Below are 13,297 nucleotides of genomic sequence, written 5' to 3' on the forward strand. Positions count from 1 at the left end.
CTAGTATTGCTGTAAAAGCTATCAAGCTTAGACAAAGACATTCATATAAGTCATTGCAGGGGTCTTTTTTTTTTTTTCTTTCCCAAAGTGGACTAATATAAGACCAGTAACTCTGGTCAAGATTATTCTAAAGAAAAGTATTAATAATGTAATCTACAGTGGTTTTGTGTGTGCTGCTCTGTCTTTAGAAGAAGTTTGTGCATGTTCATACAGCATGCTAATAGTTCTGCATCTGAAGAGAAGGGAAAGTCCTTATGGTTATAAAGTGGATGTTTTTCTTAACTGATGACATTGAGCAATGAAATAAAGAAAAACAAAGCAAAACTGTGAGGGTGAAACTAGGAGTGATTATAGGACAGACTGAAGTTGTGTTTTGTTTTTGTGACACAGGTGCTGATCTTCTCATTTGGTCCCCCTCTGGAGTGTGATTGTGAATCCGGATTGTGGTTTAACAGTAAGCCCTATGACAACTGCAAACTCCAGCAATATCCTCTCCTCCACCTTCTATCTCACAGGTATCCCTGGATATGAGGAATTTCACCACTGGATTTCCATCCCATTCTGTCTCCTCTACCTTGTTGGAATCATGGGTAACTGTACTATCCTACATATTGTCCAGACAGACCCCAGGCTCCATCAGCCCATGTACTACTTCTTGGCCATGCTTTCTCTCACTGACATGGGCATGTCCTTGCCCACAATGATATCACTCTTCAGGGTGTTGTGGTCCCTTTCCAGGGAGATCCAGTTCAACACCTGTGTGGTCCAAATGTTTTTCATTCACACTTTCTCCTTCACTGAATCATCTGTGCTCTTGGCCATGGCCCTTGACCGATATGTGGCCATCTGCCACCCACTAAGATATGCTACCATTTTCACTCCAACACTTATCACTAAAATTGGAATTGCAGCCCTGCTCAGAAGTGCCCTTCCTGTGATTCCACTTCTGGCCCGGCTGGCCTTCTTTCCATTTTGCCATTCTCACACCCTTTCTCATTCTTACTGTCTGCACCAGGATGTGATCCGCCTTGCTTGTGCTGACACTAAGTTTAATGTTATTTATGGGTTAGTTCTGATCACTTTGCTGTGGGGAATGGACTCTCTGGGTATTTTTGTGTCTTATGTTTTCATCCTTCACTCAGTATTAAAAATTTCATCTCAGGAGGGGAGATTTAAGGCTCTCAACACATGTGCATCTCACATCTGTGCTGTACTTATTCTTTATGTGCCTATGATTGGGCTCTCTATTGTCCATCGTTTTGCCAAACACTCATCCCCTCTCATCCACATCTTCATGGCACATATCTACCTGCTAGTTCCACCTGTGCTCAACCCAATCATCTATAGTGTGAAGACCAAGCAGATCCGCCAAGGAGTTCTCCACCTGCTTTTCACCCTAAAACTCAGTTCTTCTGTGATGTAGGTTTGTCCTCAAGAAAATGATGGCATCAATATTACCTTTAAAATATATAGTGATTTTTCTACATGCTATGTTGGCACCAGAATTGTCAACAAAATATTACTGAAAAGGACAGAAATAAAATTGACATCACATCATGCAGATGTCCTAAAGTAGAGAGTTGGTGTCCACTGGGATTATACAGACTGACTTAACACGTGTTTCCTAAATCTCCTCTAGACATGAATATGTTGGAATTCAATCTGTTAGATACCATTTAAATCTATTGTCTCCCATTTCTAATCCTAACCCTGATTCATGGTTTCCTGTCCATGAAGTTTTCCTTGATTATTCTAAACTCATATTTCTGTGTTTCATGACATACTACATTTGTCTGGGAATCTCACATTACCCTTCTTGTTATAAATGTGTTTGTAAATCTGCTGAAGTTACCTTTATTAAAGATGGTAATGATAATATTGATATAAAAGTATATTAGAGCTCACAGCATTTTATCTATCTTCATGGTGCATCAGCAGCATCTTTTAAAATTTTATGCACATACTCTGTATTTTCTCAAACTTTCCTTGTGGCTCAGACAGTAAAGCATCTGCCTACAATGTGGGAGACCTAGATTCAATCCCTGAGTTGGGAAGATCTCCTGGAGAAGGAAACGGCAACCCACTCCAGTATTCTTACCTGGAAAATCCCATGCATGGAGGAACCTGGTAGGCTACAGTCCATGCGGTCACAGAGTTGGACACAACTGAGCGACTTCACTTCTGTGTTTTCTCAGGAAATTAAATTTCATGAGGTATAGAAATGGGCAAACTTCAGTTTGTTTATTTTTCCTTAATTTTCAGAAATAATTTTAATCTTACAAAAAGCTGACACTCAGTAGTTTTTAAAATCCCTGAGATGTTTTATGAAGCCAGTAATTATAATCCATTGGATTAAGTGTATCAAACAATATTTAGGATATAGTATTCAAGCATAAAAAATCTAACTGACTGAAGTGTAGCTACTTATGTTTGTGACAGTAAGAAACATAAAATATAAATTTTACTTTTTCTACAATTCTTTTGGCATATAAACTGTCTTTTCATATTATTCAAATGATCTAGTGCATGGCTATGCATAGAGTTGTATAACAAATGTGAAATTCTAGTCTAAATTTATTAATTCACATGCCTATACTTGTTCAAAGACAAATAAATGAAGAAGAAAAAAGCCTTTAAAGATGCTTTATAACTTTATGTATACTGGTCTTAATAATACATAATTAGTTTTCACAAATCTTATTCTAGCTACACTAGGAACTGTGTCTCATGCAGCTTGCTACCTGTGAGAAACAACACTATGTTTATTTAAATTATGTACTTAATAATTATTGACTGCATAAGTGAAAGAAATGAATCCATCTTTGGATAAAGAACGACTAGTTTTATTGGATTTTTTTAAAAATCTTGGAGAAAGAGATTTCACTTTTCATAAGCCCACATTTCACATGACAAAAAAAGGTATTATTAACTTAAAATTACCATTTCAAATGTCAAGCATGTGAAGGATATCTAAGACTTCACATGACTTATTCCTGTTCCCTAGTTTTAATTCAGTTATATCTGCCCCCATCCCTCTTATCCTATTTCTTGACTCTACTTCTAAATATTCTTCTCCTTCAGCACTTTCACTTTGACTGAAGGGATATCAAGTAAAAATAAAGCAAGATATGTGAACATCAAATTTAGATGATATCCTACAGTAAATAAATAAAATAAAATTAATATAAATAAATTTTGAAAGACAATGTGAACATTATAATTTGCTGTATACCATATAAGTAGCACTTAACTATAGCCATTCTACAAAACCTTCAAATTAAAAATATATTTTTAGTGTCTGCTTGCTGAATACATCTATCATAATGCTTCTGCTCCAAAAAATGAAAGGTTTTATCATTTTCTTTTAGCTAACAAATATATTTAAACTATTGAATCTTAGATTTTGCATTTCACACAAATACAAAAATATACAAATGAATATGAAATATACAGGCCAACTTTTGAGTTTACAAATTATCCTATATATATTTCTTAAGTTATCCTATATATATTTCTTAAGATATATTATTAAGGGTACTTTATATTCATAAATGGGGCTTCTCTTGTAGCTCAGACAGTGAAGAATCTGCCTGCAGGAGATCCAGGTTTGATCCCTGAGTTGGGAAGATCCCCTAGAAAAGGGAATGGCAACCCACTCCAGTATTCTTGCCAGCTAAATACCATGGACAGAGGAGCCTGGCAGGCTATAGTCCATGTGATTGCAAAGAGTCGGAAATGAATGAGCAGTCAACACACATATTCATAAAGTATACTTTACTAAACACACTCAAAAAACATATTATCAAAATTAAGGTGACTCTCCCTATAAAATATAGTGATTGAAGACACTAGCGATTGAATATACAAATAAATGGATATCAAGTTTGTATTATGAATTGAGAAGAGAAGCACTATCTTGTTTTTAAAAATTTAACAAAAGCTAGAGTCCCAGCAAGTAGATAGTGCTATTGAAAGAGGAAGGCCTCTTGTCCTTCCCCAAATTCACAATAATATGATTTAAGCATCTATCTCATTTGTACTTGGACTTATAAATTAAGAGACACTCTTACTCATATTGTAATATATAGTAATGTTCAATCACTAAGTCTTGTCTGACTCTTTGTGACCTCATCGACTGCAGTACACCAGGCCTCCCTATCCCTCACCATCTCCCGGGGTTGACTTAAACTCATGTCCATTGAATGGGTGATACTATCCAACTATCACATCTCATGAACCTTTATCAGCAAAGTTATGGCTTTGCTTTTTATGTTGTTTGATGAAGTCATGAGTATTTATTTGCCTTCTAAAAGCCTTCTATGCCTACCTGAAGAATGTGTAAATATACAGAAGGCCAAATAATAATTCATCTTTGTGTTCCAATCCCCTATTATTAAGCAAAAATGCAATGCAATCATTTTCATTATATCAAACATTAACCTTTGTGCTATGCATTGATCATATTTATGCTGAGTGATCACACCATCATGGTTATCTGGGTCATTAAGATCTTTTTTGTATAGTCCTTCTGTGTATTCTTGCCATAAAGAAGGCTGAGCACCAAAGAACTGATGCTTTCAAACTGTGATGTTGGGAAGACTCTTGAGAGTCCCTTGTACTGCAGGGAGATCCAACCAGTCCATCCTAAAGGAAATTATCCCTAAATATTCATTGGAAGGACTAATGCTGAAGCTGAAGCTCCAATAATTTGGCCACCTGATGCAAAGAGCTGACTCATTGGAAAAGATCCTGATGCTGGAAAAGATTGAAGGCAGGAGGAGAAGCGGCGACAGAGGATGAGATGGTTGGATGGCATCACTGACTCAGTGGACATGAGATTGAGCAAACTCCAGAAGGTGGTGAAGGACAGGGAAGCCTGGCGTACTGCAGTCCATGGAGCTGCAAAGGGTCAGACACAACTGAGTGACCGAGCAACAACATGCTGCAGAAAACACTTTGTGGAAAAACATGATAGCAAGCAAAAAATGAGAGCAGAGGAGGTCAGTATCCATTTCACCACCTAAGTGTTTAGCATTTTCATCTATATAAAATATTGCTGCAAAATATTTCATTAGCACACTTAGTCATTTAATCATTCAATTGAATAACTATTAAAACATAATTTCCTTTTTAAAAAAACCTACAAAATGGGTAATTACATGATTATACAGATAATTTATAAACAGCCTCTATAAACAGCCATATGTATTTATAAAAAGAATTATAACAATATAAATATTTTCAAGACAGTCAAATTACTGCAACCACTTGGCCATGTATATGTTTCTATTATGTTCTTGATGCACGTTTTTACTGTTTGATGCCAGAGAAGTATTTTAGCTCCTTTATAAATCAAGAGGTGAATATTTCCTAGTGGAAATAAGGAATTACATTGCAGTAATTATGTCAGACTTCCCTGGTGGCTCAGATGGTAAAGCGTCTGTCTACAATGCGGGAAACCCGGATTCAATCCCTGGGTGGGGAAGATCTCCTGGAGAAGGAAATGGCAACCCACTCCAGTATTCTTGCCTGGAAAATCCCATGGACGGAGGAGCCTGATAGGCTACAGTTCATGCGGTCGCAAAGAGTCAGACACAACTGAGTGACTTCACTTACTTAATTTTGTTATGAGAGTTCATAGATGATAAAGTTTGTCCTAGTACTATGGAATGCAATAGAATATACTGTAGGAAGAGCTAAACTAGGATGATTGCATGTGCTAATATAAACATGCCAAATGAATCCAGTGAACAGAATCCAGACCACTATCATACCTCCCTTTTCTTCAGAATTACCCTGACACAATTTCATCCCCATTAAATCAGAATAAGAAATACAACAGTTTGATCCAGGTTTAGCAATTGATCCTATATACAGAAATCATATATTTTGTCCCACAGTTATTGTAACTAAGACCAGGTGTGTGTGCTTAGTCGCTCAGTCGTGTCTGACTCCTTGCGACCCCATGGACTGGAGCCCTCTTTGCTTCTCTGTCCATGGGGATTGTACAGGCAAGAATACTGGAGTGGGTTGCCATGTCCTCCTCCAGGGAATCTTCCCAACCCAGGAATCAAATGGGTTCTCCTGCATTGCAGGAGGATTCTTTACCAGCTAAGGTACCAGGGAAGCCCAAATTCAATTAAGAAGCTATCCATTCCTGCTGGTGAGATCTAACAGCAGCCTGACATTAGTCCTACCTGAGAAATAGAAATGCAGTTATCCTTGGCTGTCATAACATCCCACAGAATGTTACCATGAAATATCCTACTTTTTGATTCCTTTATCTAACCACAGGCAATTTCTATTCGTTGTCACCAAAAGAATCTTTAATACACTAAGGTATTGAAGAGATAAGAAAGTCATACTTTGTGGACACTAAAGGAAAGTTTTTTGAGAGGAAAGGAAATGAATGTTTTAGTTGTAGGTCATATATAATACATAGAGATATATCGGGGGTTGTTACATAAAATCACTAGCATTTATTTTGATTAATTAAGATATTTATCCATTCAACAAATATTTATTAATATTTGTATATTTTGAGGTCTTCCCTTGTGGCTCAGCTGGTAAAGAATCTGCCTGCAATGCGGGAGACCTGGGTTCAATCCTTAGGTAGGGAAGATACCCTGGAGAAGAGAAAGGCTACCCATTCAAGTATTCTGGCCTAGAGAGTTCCATGTACTGTATAGTCCATGGAGTCACAAAGAATCAGACACAACTGAGCCACTTTCACTTTCTTTCTTTCATATTTTGGGCCCTGCAGATGTTATGGTGAAGAGTGGAATCAGAACTAATTTCTGAGTATGTACAGTTTATATATCACCCTGTCTATAGCAAATTGAAGTGAAGAGGCATGGTTTATTACCAAAAGGATATTTCAATGCCATATGCAACTACAGTGGCACATTACCTTAGTATGCTGAAATAATTCTTGGTGGTACTTGAGCAGTTCCTTGTTAGCTTCCTTTTTACCCAATATCAGGAAGATAACATTTGGAAATACAAATTTTTAAAGCTTTATTCATTGCGTAGGTGTTGCAGGAATAAATCTGTCCAAATTGATTTAGACTTGACATTTAAACCTGTATTTCAATCCTGGACTCCCCTGTTCCTTGTTGCTTTATTACTCTTGGATCATCTAGGTTGGGCACAGAGTCCTAGCACTCGAATCCTTATCTCTTTTGTCTTTACCCCATAAACAATGGGGTTCATGGTAGGTGGTACCAGTAAGTAGAGATTTGCCAGGAGGATAAGGACATGCCTGGGTACATGGTGTCCAAAGCGATGGGTAAAGAAGGAAAAGAAGGCCAGAGTGTAGAATATCAGGATGACACATGTATGCGCTCCACAAGTTCCAAAGGCCTTTGTCCTGGCTTCCCTAGAAGGCAGTTGGAAGATTGTTCTCAAGATTAACCAGTAGGACAGGGAGATAAGGACAAAGTCCAGTCCTGTGGTGAGGAGAGCAGCAGTGAGCCCATAAATGCTATTAGGGACATTGCTATTGCAAGCCAATTTGGCGATGCCCATGTTCTCACAGTAAGTATGGTGAATAACGGTGCTCTGGCAGAAGCACAGGCGGAGAATGAGTAGGACGCCCGGGGTGACCACAGTCACACTTCGAGCCACCAGAGCCAGGACCACTTTGCTGATGAGAGAGCCTGTAAGTAGGGTAGCATAATGGAGTGGTGCACAGATAGCCACATAGCGGTCAAAAGCCATGGCCAGTAGGACAGCAGATTCAGAGAGGAACAGAGCATGAACGAAAAACATCTGCGTGAGACAGGCAGGAAATGTTGATATGGAAGGGCCCTGCCAAAAGATAAGAAGCATTTTGGGCACTGTGACAGTACAAAGGAGAACATCATTGAGTGCTAGCATGGCCAGGAAGAGATACATGGGTTCATGGAGGCTTCTGTCACAGATCACCATCGCCATAACCAGGCCATTACCTATCACAGCCAAAAGGTACATGAAGCTGAAAGGGATGGAAATCCAAATTTGGAAGTCTTCTAATCCTGGGACACCAGTCAGCAAGAAGGCAGTGAGGGGAGTGGATGTACAGTTTGATGTTGTTGTAGAGAAGTGGCAGAAGTCTTTTATGTGAGAAACAGAAGGAAAAGAGCCAGAGTAAATAACAGCAAAAAATGAGCATTTATTCCTTCAGCTTAGTCAAATCCAAACCATTAATTTTGGCATGATAATGGACGAAAGCAAAGTACTCAAAAAAATGAACGATCATGGGCAAACCAGTTCCTTTTTATGGAACACCTTTTTCTCTGTGAAAAAAATTTGTGAATCAAAAAAGAGTTGAGTTAAAATTTTGTAATGCCAGTTGTTATAACTATACAATTTATGCATGTTTTTGAACCTTTAACAGTTCTGTGGGTATAGTGTTTCCCTCTAATTTGGTAATAAATTCTTAAATACTGAAAAGGCAATTTTCCTCTCTCCTTTGTCTTGTGACACTGAATAGAAGTTTGGAGAGAATTAATATTCTATTCTTCAGTGGACAAATTTAATGGGAGGAGATGGGTTGGATGGTAGACTGATAAAGAATTGAAGGCAGCATGAAAGGTTGGATTCTTGTTTTCCATCCTGAGGGGATGAGATATTTCCCTTGGTTTAAGTTTTCCCACAATTAAAAAAAAAAAAAATTTACTCATCTGTCTCCCATCTGAACTCTTGTAGATAATGTTCATATTAACATGACATTTAACCTGTTGTGAAAAAATTGTAGCGTTATCCATACCATCATAAGACTAGCTCTCAAGGATCAAGAAATGGAGTCAGAGAACACAAATGAAACTCAGAATACTGAATGATCTTGCTAGAGCAAGTAGATCACTGAAAAAAGTCATAGCCCACTGTTATTCAGTACCTATTTTTGAAAGAAATTTCCAAAGAGTAGATAGAGTGACTGCAATTTTTTATTCAAAAATAAAAGATTAAGACATAATTTCAGCTACTTTTCTTTAGTAGTAGCAGTTCTTGCTCTTAATGTATCAAAAAGTATAAAGAAGATTTTCAAAAATCCCTCATTTGAAATTATCCATTATTCAGACTCATAGAACATAAATTCAGTTGGTCATGTTTGTAGCCCAAAGTGGTACATTTGGTAGATATATATATATATTATATATATATATATACACACACATATATATACATATATATAATCATATATATAAATATGAATCATATATATAAGTCAACACTTTCTGACTGCAACTCTTAGCATGTTTAAAGTGATGGATAATAAACATTATTTCATCCAAAAAGTACCAAAGAAAAAAATCTGGAATCTGCCCATGCTTCACTCTCACGTGAGGCTGTCACACCATTTAGCAGATGGAAAACTACCCTGCATTTCAAGACACCTGACAATCCTCTCTTGAGTTAACTGAAATCCTTTTCACATTATCCCAATCCTTATGAAGGAAGTAGGGCACGTTACCAAATTTCAACATAAATTTATCCTCCTCTCTCTTTCTCTCCCTCCTTTCATGAAATTCAAGTGAGGAAGGAAAAACAAAACTTCTCATCAAGAAGCAAACACACAGATTAGGTAAAGAAGCTTTTAATGAAAACTCCAAGAAAGGATATTTTGAACAGTTATTTCATTAAAATTCATAATAAAATTCATAATTTTATTAACTTCACTCGACTGAAGCTTTCCTTCATTTTTGTGGCTATGTCCTAATAGTTCCTGGCTTTGTTGTATAACACACACAGAAAATATCAGCATGTTTACATGGAAGACATATCAGATACCAGCATAGGAATGGACAGTACAACAGTACTGGTAAAAATAATAATTTCAAATTGGTATCAAGCCTTATTATGTGCTAAGTATTTCCCTAAAATCTGTTCTAACCACGTTACATGGATTATCTAATTTAATGGTCACAAATACCCGATAAACTAGTTATTATTGGTATCCCAGTTTTACACAGAATGGAACTCAGGCATCGGAGGACTTTCTCAAGGTCACATCACTAATGAGTATGTAAAGCCTGCTTTAAAATCCAGGGATCCTAATGACAGAATTTACAGTTACAACCACGAAACTGTTCTAACTTACCTTTTAGATGCATGGTTTTTCTAAATGATTAGAACATAAAAAAATACAGTCTTAAATTTCCTCTTTGTATATTCCCAGTGGTATTGCCAGGTCATAGACAAAAGGAAATGTCTAGCTTATAAGGATACAGAAAAATAAATACATTTATAGGTTCATTTATATTGTGCATAGATATCCATGAAAACAGACAAGGGAATAACCTCTGGGCTGAGAAGTCTTTTGGGTATTTTACATGCTGAGTAACTCCTTTTCTAACTGAAACCCACAGTCATTATTTGGATTAGCTGACTAAGTTTTCCTTTCATTCTTGGGAAATTAGGTTTTCCAGTTTTAAACTGCATTTGATAATTTTCCATCCCAGAGCCACTTCTGAGCAACAGCTCTGCCATTTTGCCAGCTTAATATGCAAGCTTGAAATAATACCAAAACAAACAAACAAACAAACAGGTTTCCTATTGCTTGACTTCTCTGCAATATAAGCTTCCCTGGGGCTTCCCTGGTGGCTCAGCTGGTAAAGAAACTGCCTGCAATGCAGGAGACCTGGATTCGATCCCTGGGTTGGGAAGATCCCCTGGAGAAAGGAGTGGCTACCCACTCCAGTATTCTGGCCTGGAGAATTTCATGATATTGTCCACAGAGTTGCAAAGAGTTAGGCACGAGGGTTTCTCTGGTGGCTCAGTTGGTAAAGAATCCTCCTGCAATGTGGGAGACCTGGGTTTGATCCCTGGGTTGGGAAGACCCCTGGAGAAGAGAATGGCTACCCACTCCAGTATTCTGGCCTGGAAAATTTCATGGATTATATATAGTCCATGGAGTCTCAAAGAGTTGGATACAACTGAGTGACTTTCACTTTCATTACTTTAATGACAAAGACAAAATATGTGTCAGTACCTTACCACTTGTTCTCTTATCGGGATGTGTTAATATTTCACTGAGGTAAAAGTATGATAGAATATTTGAAGAACTCTCACTTTTCAAATGAAGCTTTTAAAAATTCACATATATTACCTTATAGAGCAGTTTTAGATTTTCAGAAAATATGAGAAGCTGCAGAGTTTATGTATGTCCCCCATACCCCATCCACCCAGCTCTGTCTCAATCTTAACCTCTTACATTAGTGTAATACATTTGTTACAACTGAAGAGCCAGTATAGACACTTTACTAACTACAATCCATAGTTTATACATTAGGATTGACTTTGTGTTATATATTCTATGAGTCTTGACAAATGTATAATGACATGCATCGACCATTATAGCATCATACAAAATAGTTTCACTGCCCCACGGATCCCCTGTAGGGATTCTACCTATTTATCCTTCCTTCCCTTTAACCCCTCTGACAACCACTGATCTTTTTCATTCTCTATAGCTTTTTTCCCCCCACAATGTCCTGTAGTTGATTGGAATCATACTGCACTGTAGGCTTTTCATATAGACTTCTTCTACTTAGCAATATACACTTAAGTTTCTCCCATACCTTTTGTGGCTTGATTAACTCATTTTTATTCCGGAATGGCATTCCATTGTATCAGTATACCACGAGAAAAATATCTTGTCATCATTTCTTTAAAAAATATTGTGTAAGGAATTTCCTTTGTAGATAGATAAGTCGGAGATAAGGAGAGATTGCTCCTCTCTGATTTGGGAACTGATCTCAACTTATTGCACTTTAATAGAGGTTTCATTATTAGCTTCAACCTGTTTCCTCATGGTGTTCTATGAAGAAACTATGTTTTGGAATGGAAGAGTGTGTGTGTATGCTCAGTCGTGTCCAACTCTTTGGGACCCCATGGACGGTAGCCCACCAGGCCCCTCTGTCTATGGGACTTTCCTGGTGAGAATACGGGAGTGAGTTGCCATTTCCTTCTCCAGGAATGTAAGAGGCAAGTACTCTAATCATAGCTCTATGTCTGAGACTGGATAGTCCTCTGAGGCTTAATTTTATCTTCTGTAAATGGGGCATAGTAAAGCATACCCACTCTGGGGCTATACTCACAATATGACAAATGTGAGACATTTAGCAAAGTATGCAGATGCGCTGTAGTTTGTTAGCAAAATATAACTTTGTTTTTTTCTTATTATCCTTGATATCCTAGCAAGCCATGTTTTTAATCCACGGATTTGTTAATCCTTGCAGCTAGATAATATAATGTCAGCTAGGCCAGTAAGTGAGGACAACAGAAAGCTGCATTCTATCTATTATGAGAAAGTAATTGGCTGGGCAGTTGGTTAGTTTCAGCCTCTCTAAGATATCTGGACAACTCGCAAATATCTGAGACTTGACCCTTGGAACTATGCACAATGTGGTCTTGTCTACAAACCAACTCGGAGGTGCTTGCTTCTGAGATGATCCTGAATATCAAGTTCATCCAGATCCATTATTTTGAGGATTGCAGGCACTCTTAGCTGGGTTCTCTACTTAGAATCTCTAAGGCTGCTGTCAGTGTCTGCTGGGCTGCATTTTCATCTACAGACTCTACTTTTCTTCCTCCCTTCCTCCCTCACTTTCCTCATTTCTTTTCTTTCTTTCACCAACTTTAAACTGTCCTTTCATATGCCAGACATAATGATACATGGTGGTCTGTTCCATCACACATCTGAGTGACCCTCCCTGACTAACCTTCAAGGCTAATTAAAACCATTACAATTTATATCTTTTATAGAATTGAGTTTCATATGTAACTCATCAGTATTTGATATTTATTTCTCTAATTTCTATTTCCAAAGACATAATAAGCTATTCCTGAAGCATTTTTCCCCCTACAGCTCTATATAGCAGTACAGTAAGTATTCAATACATATACTATTTCCCTGCTGAGAGCTGAAGAGTTGCTACCATGACTATGAATTTTTATGCCCCTTTGAACATGAAAGTTTAAACCATGTCCATCCTTTCTCAGAATATCTTGTGTTGTGCTAAGAGAAAATATGGCATGATTTATACACTTAATACATTTTTAAAAATTCCTAAAGTGTTGTTAAATTTCACTCAAATCTTTAAAAATCATTATAAATAAATGGCATTAAAATTCATTAATGCAAATTTCCCAAAGAATGCAAAATAACAAATGATCAAATGGAGACTGTTTACATCATAGGTCATTAGGAAAATATAAACATAAATCACAGTGAGATACTACTTCATATCCATTAGAATGCCTATAGTCATGAAGACAGAACAGTATTGGTAACTATGAAAAAAACTGAAATACT

The 13,297-nt window shown here is 37.2% G+C and overlaps 2 protein-coding genes across 2 annotated transcripts; one reads left to right on the top strand and one right to left on the bottom strand.

The window, feature by feature from the left end:
- The first annotated feature begins 463 nt into the window (after positions 1–463).
- On the top strand, positions 464–1,423 carry LOC122700651 (olfactory receptor 51L1-like). The gene has a single exon (XM_043913738.1). It carries the CDS (start codon positions 464–466, stop codon positions 1,421–1,423), a length of 960 nt encoding a protein of 319 aa, XP_043769673.1.
- Positions 1,424–7,134: 5,711 nt separating this feature from the next.
- On the bottom strand, positions 7,135–10,094 carry LOC122702224 (olfactory receptor 52Z1-like). The gene is made up of 2 exons (XM_043915799.1): positions 10,082–10,094; positions 7,135–8,093 (listed from the first exon to the last, which is right to left on the bottom strand). Exons 1-2 carry the CDS (start codon positions 10,092–10,094, stop codon positions 7,135–7,137), a joined length of 972 nt encoding a protein of 323 aa, XP_043771734.1.
- Between the last annotated feature and the right edge of the window lie 3,203 nt (positions 10,095–13,297).

The sequence above is a fragment of the Cervus elaphus genome, chromosome 1 (genome assembly GCF_910594005.1).
Source record: "Cervus elaphus chromosome 1, mCerEla1.1, whole genome shotgun sequence".
NCBI classification, from domain to species: domain Eukaryota; kingdom Metazoa; phylum Chordata; class Mammalia; order Artiodactyla; family Cervidae; genus Cervus; species Cervus elaphus.

Coding starts and splice junctions, on each gene's coding strand:
- LOC122700651 (XM_043913738.1), top strand. CDS start 464: ATGACAACTGCAAACTCCAGCAATATCCTCTCCTCCACCTTCTATCTC.